The 19,295-nt window shown below is 42.5% G+C and overlaps 1 protein-coding gene across 3 annotated transcripts in view; it reads left to right on the forward strand.

Moving 5' to 3' along the window:
- Window positions 1–19,295, forward strand: part of me1 (malic enzyme 1, NADP(+)-dependent, cytosolic) — a 521,038-nt gene that overhangs the window by 166,682 nt on the left and 335,061 nt on the right. For all 3 annotated transcript variants that reach the window (XM_068026008.1, XM_068026010.1, XM_068026009.1), the window contains exon 4: window positions 18,602–18,677. In XM_068026008.1, the coding sequence (XP_067882109.1) occupies window positions 18,602–18,677 (76 nt within the window). The remainder of the gene's footprint in view (window positions 1–18,601; window positions 18,678–19,295) is intronic.

A 19,295-nucleotide genomic window follows, 5' to 3' on the forward strand; every position in this document is an offset into this window, starting at 1 on the left:
CTGGAGGGCATGTCCTACGAAGAAAGATTGAGGGAGCTAGGGCTTTTCTCATTGGAGCGAAGAAGGATGAGAGGTGACTTGATAGAGGGGTACAAGATGATGAGAGGCATAGATAGAGTGGATAGCCAGAGACTTTTTCCCAGGGTGGAAAGGACTATCACCTGGGGGCATAATTTTAAGGTGATTGGAGGAAGGTTTTGGGGAGATGTCGGAGGTAGGTTCTTTACACAGAGAGTGGTGGGTGCGTGGAATGCGCTGCCAGCGGTGGTAGTAGAAGCAGATACATTAGGGGCATTTAAGCGACTCTTGGATAGGTACATGGATGATAGTAGAATGACGGGTAGGCAGTTACTTAGATCTTAGAGTAGGTTAAAGGTTCGGCACAACATCGTGGGCCGAAGGGCCTGTACTGTGCTGTACTGTTCCATGTTCTATGTTCTATCATCATTGTGGTATTTTGCTGTGCATATTTTGACATGTTTGAATTGTTTGCCTCTGAAGTGCATGCATAGTTATGTTCTGGTTTCAATCATGACTTTTTGAAGAACTGTATACCATTGCTTTTCTTAAAATCATAGAATGTTTACAGCACAGAAGGAGGCCATTTGGTCCATTGTATCCATGCTGGCTCTCTAAGAGTTACTCCGCTATTTCTGCTCACCTGCCTTTTCCACACAGCCTTTCAAATTTCTTTCTTGGATAATTAGCCAATTCTCTTTTGAAAGCCATAATTGAATCTGCTTGCACTGCACACTCAGGCAGTGCATTTCAGATCCATTAGCACAAAGTTTTGCTCAACTGAGTGCTGAGAGACTGAGTGTTTAACTCTGGAATTTAAGTGTGGGAATTTAGTGCAGTGAGGGAGGAGGTGCTGTTCTGGTCCTTTCCAGAACAAGCAGTGATCCAAGAGAGGGAGCCGAAGACAGTGAGAGCTGAAGCCCAGAGGCATTAATTAGTGAGCAGGTAGGTAATTGAGTTTTAAGGTTTGTTCCCCTTTCTAAACTGGGCAGTAGTTTAAACTGGTACTGGGGAGATACAAGTATTGTATTAAATTTGTATCCTAACTCGTTAAACTAATTGTATTATAATATATTACAAATTATTAGTATTTCTAAACTTGAAATCTAATTAGCAGGGCAGGTGATGTGTTGTAGCTGTCGCTTCTGCATCTGCACAAAGTGTCTGCAGCTTGAGGAACTTCAACTCAGTTGATGAGCTGGAGTCTGAGATTTGTACACTGCGATGCAGGGAGGGGGAAAGGTTATTTGGACACTTAGTTCCAGGAGATAGTCAACCCCTTTAGGCTAGGCATTTGGTTTGTGGTCAGGGACAGGAGGGTATGACTAAGAGTGAGGCAGGTATGGCGATCCAGAAGGTAGCAATGGAGGAGTCTCAGCCCTGGCACTTGTCCACTAGGCTTAAGGTTCTTGCAGTCTGTGTGGATGAGAGCAGGAATTGTCGGGAAGATGAGCAAACTATTCATTGGACCATTCAGGGTGGGGGTGGAGAGTAAAATGCATGTACTAGTAGTAGGGAGTAGTAATTGGGATGGATACTGTTCTCCGCAGCTGAGAGCATGAGTCCCGAAGGTTATGTTGCCTGCGAGGTGCCAGAGTTAAGGGCACCTCCTTGTGGGAGTGGAAGGATTCAGTTGTCATGGTCTATGTGGGTACCAACAATGTAGGAAGGACTGAGGTTCTGCTAAGGGAGTATGAGCAGTGAGGAGCTAAGTTTAAAAATCAGAACCACAAAGGTGGTAATCTCTGGATTAATACCTGAGCCATGAGCAAATTGTATAGGGTAAATAAGATGGAGAGTTGAATGTGTGGCTCACAGATTAGTGTGGGAGAAATGGGTTTTGATTTCATGGGGCACTGGCACCAGTACTGGGGAAAGAGGGAGCAGTACCGTTGGGACGGCTTTCAGCTGAAAAGCGCTGGCACTAGTGTCCTTGTGAATCGCATAACTGGGGCTGTAGCGGGCTTTAGACTAGAATAGTGGGGAGGAGAGTTCAAGTGAGGGAAAATTTCGATACTTAGCATGAAAGGACAAGGCAATTGTGCAGGGTAGCGATGTGGGTAATGATGACCAGTGTGTACAAACATAAGAATGCACCAGCAAATAAGGACAGTAGGAAAATGGTAAAAATACGGAATTGAAGGCTCTATATCTGAATATACGCAGCATTCTTAAGATAGATGAATTGATAGCGCAAATAGAAATAAATGGGTATATGATGGCCATTACAGAGACTCATTTGCAAGGTGACCAAGGCTAGTAACCAAATATTCAAGGGTATTTGACATTTTGGAAGGATAGTAAGAAAGGAAAAGGAGGTGGGGTACCTCTATTAGTAAAGGATGAGATCAATACAGTAGTGAGAAATGATCTTGGATTGGAAGATGAAGATGTGGGATCAGTTTGGGTGGAGATGAAACATAGCAAAGGAAAGAAGTCATTGGTGGGAGTAGTTTATAGACCACCTAACCATAGCTACACTTCAGGCCAGAGCATACATAACGAAATAATGGGGGCTTGTAGGAAAGGTACTGCAATAATTGTGGATGATTTTAATCTTTTAGATTGGACTAATCAAATTGGCAAAGGTGGACTGGAGGATGAGTTCATAGTGTATTAGGGACAGTTTCTTAGAACAATATGTTGTGGAACCAACCTGGGAGCAGGATTAATAAATTAGCTCATAGTAAAGGATCTTCTGAGCAAGAGTGGTTATAACATGATAGAATTTCACATTCCGTTTGAGGGTGAGAAGTTTTGGTCTGAAGCCAGTGTCTTAAACTTAATTAAAGGGAATGACGGGGGTATAAAGACAAAGCTGGCTAAAGTGGACTGGGAAAATGAGTTAAACATTAAGACAGTAGATGAGCAGTGGTAGACATTTAAGGAGATATTTCATAACTCTCAACACTCAACAAAGATGTATTCCATTGTGAAAGAGATACCCTATGAGAAGGATGCACCGTCTGTGGCTAACTAAGGGCGATGAGGATGGTATCAAATTGAAAGAAAAAGTGTAAAATGCTGCAAAGATTAGTGGTAGGCCAGAAGATTGGGAAAATTTTAGAAACTAGAGTATGACCAAAAAAGGGAGAAGTTTAGAGAGAGTAGACTAGCAAGAAATGTAAAAACAGACAGTAAAGAGCTTCTGCAAATAAATAAAAAGGAAGAGAGTATCTAAAATGTTGGTCCCTTAGAGGATGAGACTGGGGAATTAATGATGGGAAACAAGGAAATGGCAGAGACTTTGATCTGAAGACACAAAGCATCCCAAGAATAGCAGAAAATCAAGAGGCAAAAGGGAGGGAGAAACTTTGCACTGGAGAAAAAGTATGAGGAAAACTAATGGGACTAAAGTCTGACCAGTCCCTTGCACCTGATAGCCTGCATCCTAGGGTCTTAAAAGGAGTAGCTGCAGAGCTGGTGGATTCCCTAGATTCTGGAAAGATCCCCGTGGATTGCAACACTTCTCTTGAAGAAAGGAGGGAGACAAAGCATGAAACTATAGTCCAGTTAGCCTAACGCCTGTCATAGGGAAAATTCTGGAATCCATTATTAAGGAAGTAGTAGCTGGATGTTTTGCAATTAGGCAGAGTCAGCATGGTTTTATGAAAGGGAAATCTGTTTGACAACTTTATTCGAGTTCTTTGAGGATGTTAAGAGCAGGGTTGATAAAGGAGAACCAGTAGATGTAGTGTATTTGGATTTCCAAAAAGCATTTGATAAGGTGCCACATAAAAGGTCACTGCATGAGATAAGAGCTCATGATGTTGGAGGTAAAATATTAGTATGGATCGAGGATTGGCTAACAGGAAACAGAGGTGGGATAAATGGGTCATTTTCAGGTTGGCAAGCTGTAACTAGTGGCGTTCCATAGGGATCAGTATTGGAGCCTCAACTATTTATGATCTATATTAATGACTTGGATGAAGGGACTGAGTGTTTTGTTGCCAAACTTGCTGCTGAAACAAAGATAGGTAGGAAAGCAAGTTGTGAGGCGGACACAGTGTCTGCAAAGAAATATAGATATGTTAAGTGAGTGGGCAAAAATTTGGCAGATGGAGTATAATGTGGGAAAATGTGAGGTTGTCCACTTTGGCAGGAAGGTATGCCAATATTGAAAAAGTAGAAATGGTGAAGTATCAATCAACTCGTATAAAAATAAGACACTGCAGAAGTGTCTGAACCTGAAAAGAATTGACATAGGCAAATTTGTAGCAGTGCCTGATAACTGTTTTTGTTTCTGCAGTTATATCAATACACATACATTCTGCACTGCAAATTGCATAAATATTTACGCAATTCAGCTTCTATTTAATGATACTGTTAAAGATAGATGCAGAAAAGCAATTGGTACTGAAAAACATAATGGCTGGAATTTAACAGTAAGGTGGCTTTGCCCACCGATTGGAAAGCCAGGGGCGAGTTCGCCTCCGTCAGGTCTGAAAGCCACTCTATTTTGTGTGGCTCTGGCCTTTAATTGGATTCAGTCGGGGCTTCCGCCACTCTGAGGCTGGAAGTCCCACCTCCAGCAGCTGCCAGCCAATCAGAGGGTCAGCTGCACCATCAGGTGTGGGGGGGTGGGGGTGGTGGGGTGAGGGGGAGCCCTTACATTCTGGCCAGTAGAGCTTGAGTTGATTCGGTCAGGTGCAATATCTGAACCAACTATTGGTGATGGGTAATGATGATGTATAGAAGAGTCTGTCAATTCTTGGACAAAGACCCAAATCATTAATTAAATTTCTTTTTGACCTTTTCTCCTCAGCAGCTTGTTTCTCTCCTTAATTCAAAGTTTCTCATACAAGACCAAAGTACTGCAGATGCTGGAAATCTGAAATAAAAACAGAAAATGCTGGAAATACTCAGGTCTGGCAGCATGTGTGGAGAGAGAAAAACAAAGTTAATGGAATTCTGACCGGAGTCTCCGACCTGAAATGTTAACTGTTTCTCTCTCTACGCATGCTGCCAGAGCTCCTGAGTATTGTCCAGCATTTTTTTGTTTTCATACCAGTTTCTCATCCCTGATGCTTTGTGAAATATGCTGTATGCTCTCCATAAGTTTTCTTGTCCTCTCTATAATGCGGCATTCAAAAATGTCAAAGTACACTACTGCCTAGAAATTGAGGGGTAATTGTGAACTTTGCAATAAGGAGATGGCGGTCAGTATTAGCCAGTGCTCTGTGCCTCTGTACAAATCTGGTATGATTTAACTATGTTGTGATTCCCGATCCTTCTTGTATCTCATAGCATTGTTAAATTCCATATTTTACAACATGATTTTTATCATGGATGCATCTGTTCTTTCTGTCAACCACGTAATCATCCGTGCATGTCTGTGCACAAACATCAGAAGAAAATAAATGAATGGAAAGTACTTTTGAGTCATCAGATTTTAGAACTTGTATTTAACCAATTGAGTTTCACTCCAGTTTTATGATAACCTAATCAAGGAATTCCAATGGTAAGTAGAACAAGCTGCTATCAGTCTTACTGGATAAGCTGCATCAAGAATAATGATCAAATGCTATGCACAGTGCAATTAAGACTGATGTTTTTTGGGTAGCATTTTATTCCTCAGTTTGTGTCATGGAGAATGGTGCAGCAATCTGATATCAAGAGCTTAAAACAAAATTATAACTGATTCGTGCTAAAAGTTAAGTTGGCACAGTCTACTGAAAGGTATTTTCTAGATTATGTTCTGCTCAAGTGCCAAATTAGTTTCATTTTTCACACTGCAGGTACTGTTGGAAATACTAGTGTAATCTCTCCCTTTTACATATTACTTGTTTTCTTGTGGATGCTGATTTCTGCAATAGTTCTTTTGAGTTGGTGGAATAATTAGATAATTAAAACAATGCGTACAGTTGAGGAATACCCATGAATGATCCTTTGGAGTTAGCTAATAACGGCTGCAATAGCAGAGCACAATTAATTTAAGCATCCCTTGATGAGGGAGGAGCAAGTCATTCTTGCCAACTGTCAATTTTTCCTGCTGATAGCATCCTTTCGAGACCTGGTTAGTGTGCCAGTGTTTGTTGTGTAGGAACATGTGTGGTCCCTTCTGTTTGTTATGCTTCTCAAGTGCAGTGCCCAATGCACCAGAATAAGTGCAATCCCATTCCTAATGTAATATCCATGTATCTGGACTATCAGCAAGGGTAGCCAAGTGCTGATCTGTAGTAGGAACTCCTGCCAATTTTCCATACCTGGCAGTCTGGAAAACCCAGCTAGCTAAAACTGGCACAGACCTCTGAGCTGCACATGCAACACATTGTCAGCTTTCTGTGGAAGTGATTTGGAGGCATTCTCGAGCAGCTGTCTGTACCAGAAATATCCCACAAACAGCAGTGAGATGAATTAATTACATTTTGGTTGTGGGAGGAATGTGCCTAGGATGGAAGATTAAAAACAAAAACTGGAAATCTGATAAATAAACAGAATTCACTGAAAATCAACTGCAGGTCTACTTTGGTTGGAAAAGAGAAGCTTGGTTAACATTTTTGGTGTATACACACTATAGGTGTGATGATCATCTTTGAATATAGCCATGGAATTTTTAATGTTGACTGGAATATGCCAGCAGGATTTTGGTCTTTCATTCAAATGAAAGCCCTCTGATTTTCCAGCACTCGCTCAGTATTGTACTCTGCTTCGCTTATACATTCAAGAAAAAGATGAGTGAACTTTGCCTCACATATGGCCTTGTCATCTGCATACTTGACTAATTCAATACTCTGCTATCCTTTACCCTGCATTGTTCAGCATCATTTGCGACGACTCAGATACTGAAGCAGTCAGTGTAGGTGCAGGAGGTCCTGGACAATATCCTGGCTTGGGCTGATAAGTGGCAAGTAACATTCGTGCCATACAAGTGCCAGGCAATGACCATCTCCAACAAGAGGGAATCTACCATCTCCCCTTGACATTCAGTGGCATTACCATCGCTGAATCCCCCACTATCAACATCCTAGGGGCTACCATTGACCAGAAACTGAACTGCAGTAGCCATATAAATACTGTGGCTACAAGAGCAAGTCAGGCTGGGAATCCTGCAGTGAGTAACTCATCTCGACTCCCCAATGCCTGTCCACCATCTACAAGGCACAAGTCAGGAGTGTTATGGAATACTCTCCACTTGCCTGAATGGGTGCAGCTCCAACAACACTCAAGAAGCTCGACACCATCCAGGACAAAGCCGGCTTGATTGGCACCCCATCCACAAACGTTCACTCCCTCCACCACCGACTGACTGTGGCAGCAGTGTGCACCATCTACAAGATGCTCTGCAGCAATGCACCAAGATTCCTTAGACAGCACTTTTCAAACCCGCGACCTCTACCAACTAGAGGGATAAGGGCAGCAAATGCATGGGAACATCACCACCTGCAAGTTCCTCTCCAAGTCTCTCACTATCCTGACTTGGAACTATATTGCCGTTCCTTCACTGTCGCTGGGTCAAAATCCTGGAACTCCCTTCCTAACAACACCTACCTCACATGGACTGCAGCGGTTCAAGAAGGCAGCTCACCACCACCTTCTCGAGGGCAATTAGGGATGGACAATAAATGCTGGCCTAGCCAGTGACTCCCACATCCCAGGATCGAATAAATAAACTTCAGCTCATCTAAAATTCAGCTGCCTGTATCCTATCCTGGACCAAGTCCCACTTACCAGTCACCTGTGTGGTCGCTAACCTAAATTGGCTTCCAATCCTTCAACACCTCATTTAAAATTCTTTTCATTGTATTCAAATCTCTTCATGGCTTTGCATGCACCCCAACACAAACCCCCCCCACCACCCCCCGGGCCATTATTTGTCTCTTTAACCTCCTCCAGTCCTAAACTCTTTCAGAACTTTGCATTTTTCCAACTCTACCCCCTTGTGCATCCCTTATTCCTTTCACCCTGTCATTGGACCCAAGCTCTGACATTCCTTCACTAGATGTACAAAGGGACCTGGGTGTCCTTGTCAGTAAGTCACTGCAAGCTAACATGCCGGTGCAGCAAGCAATTAAGAAGGTTAATGGTATGTTGGCCTTTATCGCAAGAGGATTTAAGTACAGGAGTAGTGAAGCCTTGCTTCAATTGTATGGAACCTTGGTTAGACTGCAACTGGAGTACTGTTTGCAGTTTTGGCCCTCTTACCTTAGGAAGGATATTATTGCTATAGAGGAAGTGCAACGAAGGTTCACCAGATTTGTTCCCAGGATAGCGGGACTCTCCTATGAAGAGAGGTTGGGGAAACTGGGCCTGTATTCTCAAGAGTTTCGAAGAATGAGAGCTGATCTCATTAAAACCTAGAAAATACTTAAAGGGATAGATAGGGTAGATGCAGGTAAGATGTTTCCCCTGGTTGGGGGAGTCTAGAACCAGGGTTCATGATCTCAAAATAAGGGGGAAGTCACTTAGGACGGAGATGAGGAGAAATTTCTTTACTCAGGGTTGTGAATCTTTGGAATTCTCTACCCCAGAGGGCTGTGGAAGCTCGGTCATTGAGGATGTTTAAAATAGAGATTGACAGCTTTCTAAATACAAATGACATAAGGGGATATGAGGATAGTATGGGTGTTAGGAACAGGTGAGAAGGGTGGAGAGAGACTTCCTCGCTCCAGCTTTAGTTTCAACAGACTTCTGCCTTTCTCTGTAGCACAATTCAAAAAAGAACAGGTTGCCTAGCAGATTAGTCATGTGACTAGCTGGTTCCACCACTTCTGTTTGTGGATTCTACCATCTTAGCAGTCATCCTGGAATATGAGCGTCCTCACCTTCAATGTCTGGTGATCACAGCCTATTTTGGATTAAGTGGACCAAGGAATAGTCCTTTGTCTCTCCAAGCACTGTCTGTTAGTATGCAAATGTTTTTCCACCGAATTGTCTGGTGAATTTTTGTTTTAACAACTCCTTTCTTCAATCCAGCAACAGTTTAAAATTAATGTTCATATGATAAAATTAATATGCCACATTATTGGTAGGCGGGGGTCTGCATGACATTGGGAAAAAGGCATTGAAGTGGATGATCAGCCATGATCATATTGAATGGCGGAGCAGGCTTGATAGGCTGAATGGCCTACTTCCACTCCTATGTTCTAAAACCATTATATCTCTTCAGCTCCCTTTTGTTTGCTAAACTGAGTTCAGATTCTCAAACTGTCATGGCGAGATTTGAATTTGGCTTGTCTGGATTATTAGTCTGGGACTCTGGATCACTAGACCATTAGCATAACCCCTACATCACTGTCTCCACAGTCGAAGCAAAATTGATTTATATACATCTTACTACTGTAATGTAAAATGGAATATACTTTGACTGACCTTGTTTTTGCCATTGCCCTTCCTTCAGAGTACTAACTGCAAAAACTAATGACCTGTAATTTTAGTCCACTGTGTTGGGCCAAAGGCTGTGCTTCACAATCCTCTATTCAAAATGCCCATGTGTTTCTTTCCTCTTCGTATATAACGGGAGAGGGTTCAGGTTCTTTCATTCCTATTTAGTGAATTTCCAGTGGACTTGTCAATAAACCTGGCTAACTCTCCTTCTCTGTATTTCTGTTTTTTCAACCATAGTGGACAACCTCACATTTCTCCACATTGTATTCAGTCTGCCAAATTTTGCCCACTCGCTTAACCTCCAAATCTCCTTGAAGCGTCTTTGCATCCTCCTCACAACTCACACTTCCATCTAGTTTTGTCATCTGCAAAATTTGAAATATTACATTTAACCCCCACATCCAAATCATCGATATAGATTGTGAATAGCTGGGGTCCAAGCACTGATCCTTGCGGTACCCCACTAGTCACAGCCTCCCAACCTGAAATGACCCATTTATTCCTACCCACTGTTTTCTGTCTTTTAACCAGTTCTCAATCCATGCCAGTACATTCCACAACCCCCCCACCCCCCAATCCCATGTGCTCTAATTTTGTTTACTAACCTCCTACTGTAAGCAGTGGTATTTCATAAATTGGTCTGTCTGATTTCAATGTGTGGAGCCTTTGCTTTTTTTTTAAATGCCTATGCGAATTCACTTTGGTTTCAAACACACTTATCAGATTAAAAGAAAAGATTAAAAGTTAAACGCTGTTACGACCAAACCAGAAAAGGGCCGAGAGGGGAGCCCTAGACGGCTTCCTCACCTGGCCGGAACAACATTATTGGCCAACTTTTAATATTCATAAAACAGCAAATCATGATTGAAGAGGTGGAAATTGGTGGGTGATGGAAGGATGTATGAAAGCAACCAATCAACAATGGGGAGTTAGCAAAAAGCTACCATGACAAATGAAACTGGCCCAAAGTTACTTTTTTTTTACACAAACGTTTTGGTTGCATATGTCTTACTAAGTTGAGAATTTTTTTTTTTTACACAGTAGTTTCAGTACAAAAACACAAAGGTTATGAAATTTACAACAAAATAATTACACTCAACCTATATAGCAGTATTTTGTGCAGTTAAAATGTTGCTAAGTTTTCCATTGGAGACTCTTTGAGAAGCTTAGGACTTGAGTTAATTGAGCTTACCAAGGGATATAGAGGATTAGATAAGGAGGGAAAGGAGGCTTATGGCAGATTCAGAGGGCTGAAAACAGTGGAGGCCCTAGAGGAGTATAGAAAGTGTAAGGGGGTACTTAAAGTAATTAGGAGGGCGAAGAGGGGGCATGAAAAAACACTGGTGGGCAAGATAAAGGAAAATCCCAAGGTGTTTTATAAGTATATTAAGGGCAAGAGGATAACCAGGGCAAGAGTAGGGCCCATTAGGGACCAAAGTGGCAATCTGTGTGGAGCTAGAGGACGTAGGTGAAGTTTTAAATGATTACTTTTCATCTGTGTTCACTATGGAGAAGGATGATGTAGGTGTAGAGATCAAGGAGGGGAATTGTGATATACTTGAACAAATTAGCATTGAAAGGGAGGAGGTTTTAGTGGGCGTAAAAGTTGATAAATCCCCAGGCCCAGATGAGATGTATCCCAGGCTGCTATGTGAGGCAAGGGAGGAGATTGCAGGGGCTCTGACATAAATTTTCAAATCCTCTCTGGCCACAGGAGAGGTGCCAGAGGAATGGAGGACAGCAAGTGTATCATTATTCAAGAAGGGTAGTAGGGATAAACCAGGTAATTATAGGCCAGTGAGTCTAACATCAGTGGTAGGGAAAATTTTGAGGACAAGATTAATCTCCACTTGGAGAGGCAGGGATTAATCAAGGATAGTCAGCATGGCGTTGTCAGGAGATCATGTCAAACAAACTTGATTGAATTTTTCGAGGAGGTGACTAGATGTATCGATGAGGCTAAAGCAGTTGATGTAGTCTACATGGACTTCAGTCAGGCTTTTGATAAGGTCCCGCAGGGGAGATTGGTCAAGAAGGTAAGAGCCCATGGAATCCAGGGCAATTTGGCAAAGTGGATCCAAAATTGGCTTGGTGGTAGGAGGCAGAAGGTGATGGTCGAGGGTTGTTTTTGCAATTGGAAGCCTGTGACCAGTGGTGCACCACAGGTGCTGGGACCCTTGCTGTTTGAAGTGTACATTAATGACTTAGAGGTGAATATAGGAGGTATAGTCAGTAAGTTCGTAGATGACACGAAAACTGATGGTGTCGTAAATAGTGAGGAGGAAAGCCTTGGATTACAGGACAATATAGATGGGCTGGTAAGATGGGCAGAGTAGTGGCAAATGGAATTTAATCCTGAATAGTGTGAGGTGATGCATTTTGGGAGGATTAACAAGGCAAGGGAATATACAATGGGTGGTAGGACCCTAGGAAGTACAGAGGGTCAGAGGGATCTTGGTGTACTTGTCCATAGATCAATGAAGGCAGCAGCACAGGTAGATAAGGGGCTAGGAAGGCATATGGGATACTTGCCTTTATTAGCCGAGGCATAGAATATAAGAGCAGGGAGGTTATGATGGAGCTGTATAAAACGCTAGTTAGGCCACAGCTGGAGTACTGTGTACAGTTCTGGGCACCACACTATAGGAAGGATGTGATTGCACTGGAGAGGGTGCAAAGGAAATTCACAAGGATGTTGCCTGGACTAGAGCATTTTCTCTATGAAGAGAGACTGGATAGGCTAGGGTTGTTTTCCTTCGAGCAGAGAAGGCTGAGGGGGGACCTGATTGAGGTATATAAAATTCTGAGGGGCATAGGTAGGGTAGCCAGGAAGAAACTTTTTCCCTAAGTGGAGGTGTCAGTAACCAGGGGGCATAGATTTAAGGTAAGGGGCAGGAGGTTTCGAGGGGATTTAAGGAAAAGTTTTTTCACCCAGAGGGTGGTTGGAATCTGGAACACACTACCTGAAGGGGTGGTAGAGGCAGGAACCCTCAACATTTAAGAAGTATTTAGAGGAGCACTTGAAATGCCATAGCATACAAGGCTTTGGGCCACGTGCTAGAAAATGGGATTAGAATAGATAGGTGCTTGATGGCTGGCACGGACACGATAGCAGTAGACTCAGGAAGGTATAGTGCATCTAAAACCAAACTGCAGTGATCTCCATTACATTCTGCAGTTTTAGCAGTGGGTTATGTGGGGAGGATGTGTGTCACTTTTTGTAAAAACCCATTGGGGTTGGGTGAGATGTTCTGCCTTTTGGCAACACTGAAAAGTAAATTGAGCTGTTTACTTTCTTTTAAGCTACTGACTGTAGCTTTGTTACCTTGAATATTTTTCTTTAAAAATCATATTTTGCTTATGGTGCACTTGAGCCAGTCTGAGATGCACCAAAGCCATGCTCCATGCTGGTATTGACACATAACTATCCATAACACCCCAGCTTTCAGAATCCAAAAAATCTCTTCGAAGGAATGCTGATGTGAATTAATGTTTTGCCATCTGTAATGCAGTGTTCTGGTACAACAGCTGTTGTATTTGCCAATAATTATTGAGAGTTTACCCCTTTTGAATAGTAAAGGCATTGACATGAATGTCAGTAACTAAGAATAGGATGCTTAAAAATGACCAGCTAAGCTATGACTATCAATAATCCTTGATAACCAGAATGGAAAACAGATGCTATAAAGCCTCTTCAGAAATTAAAAGGAGGTTGTATTGGGACAATAGAAGTTAATTTAGATCAGCAATCCAAGCACTTAGTGGGACACAGGATATAAGAACATAGGAGCAGGAGTAGGCCATTCAGCCCATCAAACCTGCCTCACCATTCAATATGATCATGGCCGATCTTGCACTTCAATGAGTTTTTCCCACACTATCCTCATATCCCCTTATGTCATTTGTATTTCAAAATCTGTCAGTTTCTGCTTTGAACATACTCAACGATTGAGCTTCCACAGCCGTCGGGGGGGGTAGACAATTGAAGCAAGGCGTCGCTACTCCTGTACTCAAATCATCTTGCGATAAAGGCTAACATACCATTGCTGCCTGAACTGCTTGCTGCACCTGCATATTAGCTTTCAGTAACTTATTAATGACTAGACCAGGTCCCTTTTGTACACCTACACTTTCTCATCTCTTGCCATTTAAGAAATAGCCTGCACATCTGTTCCCCCTACCAAAGTGAATAATCTCACATTTGCCACATTCTTTCCAAATCCCCTTGAAGCTGCTTTGCATCTTCCTCACAACCCACATTCCCACCTAGTTTTGTGTCGTCCGCAAACTTGGACAGACTACATTTGGTCCCCACATCCAAATCATTGATCTATATTGTGAACGGATGGGGCCCAAGCACTGATCCCTGCGGTACCTCACTAGTCACAGCCTGCCAACGCGAGAATGACCAGTTTATTCCTACTGTTTTCTGCCTGTTGACTAAGTATATTACCTCCTAGCCCATGTGCTTTAATTTTGCTAACCAACCTCCTGTGGGGACTTTATCAAAGGCCTTTTGAAAATTCAAGTATATCACATCCACCGACTCGCCTTTATCAATTCTGTTAGTAACGTCCTCAAAAAAAACTCCAACAGGTTTATCAAACATGACTTCCCATTCATAAGTAACATTTGCGCCACACAAGTGCTAGGCAATGACCATCTCCAACAAGAGAGAATCTAACCATCTCCCCTTGACATTCAATGGCATTACCATCGCTGAATCCCCCACTATCAACATCCTAGGGGCTACCATTGACCAGAATCTGAACTGGAGTAGTCATATAAATACTGTGGCTACAAGAACAGGTCAGAGGCTAAGAATCCTGAGGCGAGTAACTCGTCTCCTGTCTCCCCAAAGCCTGTCTACCATCTACAAGGCACATGTCAGGAGTGTGATGGAATACTCTCCACTTGCCTGAATGGGTGCAGCTCCAACAACACTCAAGAAGCTCGACACCATCCAGGACAAAGCAGCCCGCTTGATTGACACCATCCACAAACATTCACTCCCTCCACTACCGATGCAGTGGCAGCAGTGTGTACCATCTACAAGATGCACTGCAGTAATGCACCAAGGCTCCTTCGACAGCACCTTTCAAACCTGTGACCTCTAGCACCTCGAAGGACAAGAGCAGCAGATGCATGGGAACATCACCACCTGCAGGTACCCCTCCAAGTCACACACCATCCTGACTTGGAACTATATCACTGTTCCTTCACTGTCGCTGGGCCAAAATCCTGGAACTCCCTTCCTAACAAAACTGTGGGTGTACCTACCTCACATGGACTGCAGCGGTTCAAGAAGGCAGCTCACCACCACCTTCTCGAGGGCAATTAGGGATGGGCAATAAATGTTGGCATAGCCAGTGACGCCCACATCCCATGAATGAATGAATAAAAAAAAATCCATGTTGACTATGCCCAATCAGATCAGTATTATCCAAGTGTGCATTTATCACATGCTTTAGAATAGATTCTAGCATTTTCCTAACAACGGGAACCGTGTAATGTACACTCGCATACTTTGGTGGGGATCTTAGCAGGTCGTTAAAGCAGGATAGGAAAATACTGGGCAACTGTGGCTTTGGTCTAATGAAACTTTACTCAATGGGCCTTTAATAAATGGATTTGATTTCCGGTTGGTTACCTTGTACTGTGGGTTTCAGTACTTATAATGGTACCAATGGTGGCATGTTTATGGGCGGCACAGTGGCGCAGTGGTTAGTACCGCAGCCTCACAGCTCCAGGGACCCGGGTTCAATTCTGGGTACTGCCTGTGTGGAGTTTGCAAGTTCTCCCTGTGTCTGCGTGGGTTTTCGCCGGGTGCTCCGGTTTCCTCCCACATCCAAAAAATGACTTGCAGGTGATAGGTAAATTGGCCATTGTAAATTGCCCCTAGTGTAGGGAGGTGATAGGGAATATGGGATTACTGTAGGGTTAGTATAAATGGGTGGTTGTTGGTCGGCACAGACTCGGTGGGCTGAAGGGCCTGTTTCAGTGCTGTATCTCTAAATAAAAAAAAAACTGATATAACGCTAACAGGTCTGTAATTCCCTGTTTTCTCTCTCCCTCCCTCCCTTAAATAGTGGGGTGACATTTGCAACCTTCCAACCTGCAGGAACTGTTCCAGAATCTGTAGAATTTTGGAAGATGATCAATGCCTCCACCATCTCCATAGCTACCTCTTTCAACCCTCTGGGCTGTAGAACATCAGGTGCTGGGGAGTTGTCATCCTTCAGCCCCATTAATGTCTCTAACACAACCTTCTGACTAATACTAATTTCCTTCCATTCCTCATTTTTCCACTAATCCCTTGGATCTCTAATTCTGGGAGATTTCTTGTATCTTACTCAGTGAAGACAGACACAAATTAATCATTTAGCTTCTCTGCCATTTCTCTATTCCCCATTATAAATTCTCCTGACTCTGCCTGTAATGGACCCACATTTGTCTTAGCCAAATGTTTCCTTTTTACGTACCTGTAGAAGCTTTTACAGTCCATGTTTATATTTTTTGCTAGCTAAGATTCATATTCTATTCTCCCTTTCTTTCAGTTTCTTGGTCCTCCTTTGCTGTATGCTTAAAATCCTCCCAATCCTCAGGTTTGCTACTATTTCTAGCAACTTTATAGGCCTTTTCTTTTAATCTTACAGGCCTTAACTTCCTTTGTTAGCCATGGTTGACTGCCTTTACTTTTGGGTTTTTTGTGCCTTGAAAGAATGTACGGTTGTGTAAACTATAATATTTCTTTAAAGACTATCCATTGCCTATATACTGTCATACCTTTTAATGTATTTTTCCAATCCACCTCAGCCAATTTGCCCCTCATACCTTCATAATTTCCTGGTTTCAAATTGAACTACCTCACTTTCAAACGTAATGCAAAATTCTATCCTATTATGGTCACTCATCCCTAAAGGTTCTTTTACAACAATATTATTAATTAGCCCTTTCTCATTACATGATATTAGATCTAAAATAGCCTGTTCTCTAGTCGGTTCCTCAACAAACTGCTCTAGAAAACCATCCTAACGCACTCCAGAAACTCCTCTTCTATAGCATTAGTGCTCATTAGGTTTACCCAGTCCATATGCAGATTGAATTCGCCCATGCTTACTGTATTACCCATGCTACATGCTTCTCTAATCTCCTGATTAATGCCATGCCCCACACTGCCACTACTGTTTGGTGGCCTATAAACAGCTCCTACCAATGTTTGCTGCCCCTTGTTGTTTCTTGGCTCCACCCAAACAGATTCCACATTTTGTTCTTCCAATTTGAGATCCTCCCTTACTAATGTACTGGTCCCATCCCTTATCAGCGCAACACCACTTCCTTTTCCTTTTTGCCTGCCCTCCTTCCTAAATGTCAAATATCCTTGAATATTCAGTTCCCAGTCTTGGTCACCCAGTAGCCACATTTCTGTTATGGCAATTAGATCATACCCATTTACCTTTTTTATTTGGGCCTTTAAGTCATCTATCTTGTTGCGAATGCTGCATTTATTCAGGTAGAGTGCCCTTAACTTTATTATCTTGACATTCTGCATTCTAAGCCTAGTTGATGCTCACCTTTGTTTCGCCTGCCTTCTAATGTCACTTGCTACTTTTCTACCTCCTGTTACCAGCTTTACTTCCTTCCAATTTGAGCTACCCCTCTGGTTCCCATCCCCCTCACAAGCTAGTTTAAACCCTACCCAACAGCACTAGCAAATCTCCCTGTGAGGATGTTGGTTCAGGTCCTGTTGAGATGTAGCCCGTCCATCTTGTACAAGTCCCACCTGCCCCAGAACTGATCCTGATGCCCTCCCTCTTACACCAATTCTCCAGCCACGTGTTCAAAAGATCAATCCTCCTAATCCTATGCTCACTAGCACGTGGCACTGGGAGTAATCCTGAGATTACTTCTTTAGATGTGCTGCTTTTTAATTTCCTTCGTAACTCCCTGAAATTACTTTCAGGAGCTCATCCTTCTTCCTACCTATGTCATTGGTACCAATGTGGACCACGACCTCTGACTGTTCACCCTCCCCCAGAAGGATGTCCTGCAGCTGCTCTGTGACATCCTTGACCTTGGCACCAGGGAGGCAACAAACCATCCTGGAGTCACATTTACTGCTGCAGAAATGCCTGTCTGATCTCCTGAGTATCAAATCCCCTATCACTATTGCTCTTCCACTCTTCTTCATCCCCGCTTATGCAGCTGAGCCATGAAAAACTTTTAAGTAATGTGACATTGTTTGAACCTGTAATCCTATTAAGGGAATTCACTGAATTCTGATGAAAAGTCAGACTTGAAATGGTAACTCTGTTGCTCGCTCCACAGATGCTGCCAGGCATGCTGAGTACTTCCAGCATTTTGTGTTTTCATTCTCGTTAGTGAGGCTGGAAGATACTGACTTTGAAATTTGGCAGGGATTCATTGGGAGATTGGGAGAAAATTTCAGGGTCACTGTCATTGAATTTAAGCCAGCTTTGTTGGGTTTTTACTTTAAAGTATAATGCTTCATAATTTCATTTACTGTGGAGTGTTTTTGAAGGCTATCATGACTTTCTGAAGTGTACAACAAATCGATCATACTGCAATTGTTGGTCTACCTCTGCACAAAAGAACGTGCTAGCCAATATGAATGCTGCATTGGCCCTGAAGCAGCTAACTGCACCGCGCTGTACTGTATTGTACTGGCATGTTTCCATATGTCAATGTAATCAACACTTGTGTTTATTTTAAATAAGTGCCAGACACTGGTTTGGTTTGGATTGGATTAATAGAAGTGACTTCTTTAAATAGTCTTGCCGGCTTGTTGTATCTGGCTCAGTCCATGGTACTTTATCTGCTTTGTGATCTGTGTTGACATTTTATTGTGTACTGCCAGGTTCGCAACCTTATTTGAACCTCCTTGCTGATTTAGAAAAATAAATTATTTTCACAAGTCACATTTGCAGGGAAGTCCTAACAAAACTTAACCTATCCTACAAAATTAGTGTAGAATATTTGTCTGACTGTACTATATAGGTACTTTACAATATGGTGCATGCAAATACGTTGTTGTTGTTAATAACCATGGTTGTTATTTTGGGGTCTGAAACATAGTGACCAAAAATAATAACTTTATTTTAATTTGGCAACATTCGAGGTACATGGTGTGCCAAATCATCTCTTGGGATTGACCTTACCCGACTTAGGTTTGTTAGTGAAATTGTGATATGATTTTAATGAAAGCCATGTAACAAAACTATTTTTAATCTCTCAGGGGTCTTTTTATTACTATACATGACCGAGGGCACATTGCTACACTACTGAAGTCCTGGCCTGCGACTGATATTCAGGTATGTTTGAAATGCTGTGTGCCTACTGAAACCCTGTGTTTGTTTTAAAATGTCAGTATTCTTCTTTTTTTTTTTAACATAATTGTTACGACCGGGTGAGAAAGGGGTCTCTGGCTCCCTCCTTGCCCCTTTCCTGGTTTGGCCATAACAGGGTTTATCTTTTAAAACAGAGTGGTTTTTAGCTTCACCTCAGTGAGTCTTTGTTCACTGCTCTCTAATTGTAATTGCAAATGAACCAATCAGACAGGTTTTCTTAGTTTTAAACAAGAAAGATGTAAGTTTATTTGCCTCACCACTCTAACTAGGTTAAAATTACTAAAATACGCGATGTAATCATGCTAGCAAGCGTATGCGATAAAGACAAAAATAGAGGAGGAGAAAGAATTGGGGGAGGGGCATGAAATAGGGTTGGCAATAAATGGAATTCAGTTACTGTCTTTTGTTTTTGATGTAAAGTCCTTGGTTGAAGTTGAGATCTTGGAGTTCTCGTTGGGGCTCAGAGCACAATTTCAGACTTGCTTCTCTGGTACCAGAAGGCCGAAGAGAGGTTTCAGTTGTCATCTTGGTAGTCGCCTGTAAAGTTCAGTAGTCTTGAGGCTTATGCTGTCACCATGGCTT

Source organism: Heterodontus francisci, chromosome 3 (genome assembly GCF_036365525.1).
Source record: "Heterodontus francisci isolate sHetFra1 chromosome 3, sHetFra1.hap1, whole genome shotgun sequence".
NCBI classification, from domain to species: Eukaryota; Metazoa; Chordata; class Chondrichthyes; order Heterodontiformes; family Heterodontidae; genus Heterodontus; species Heterodontus francisci.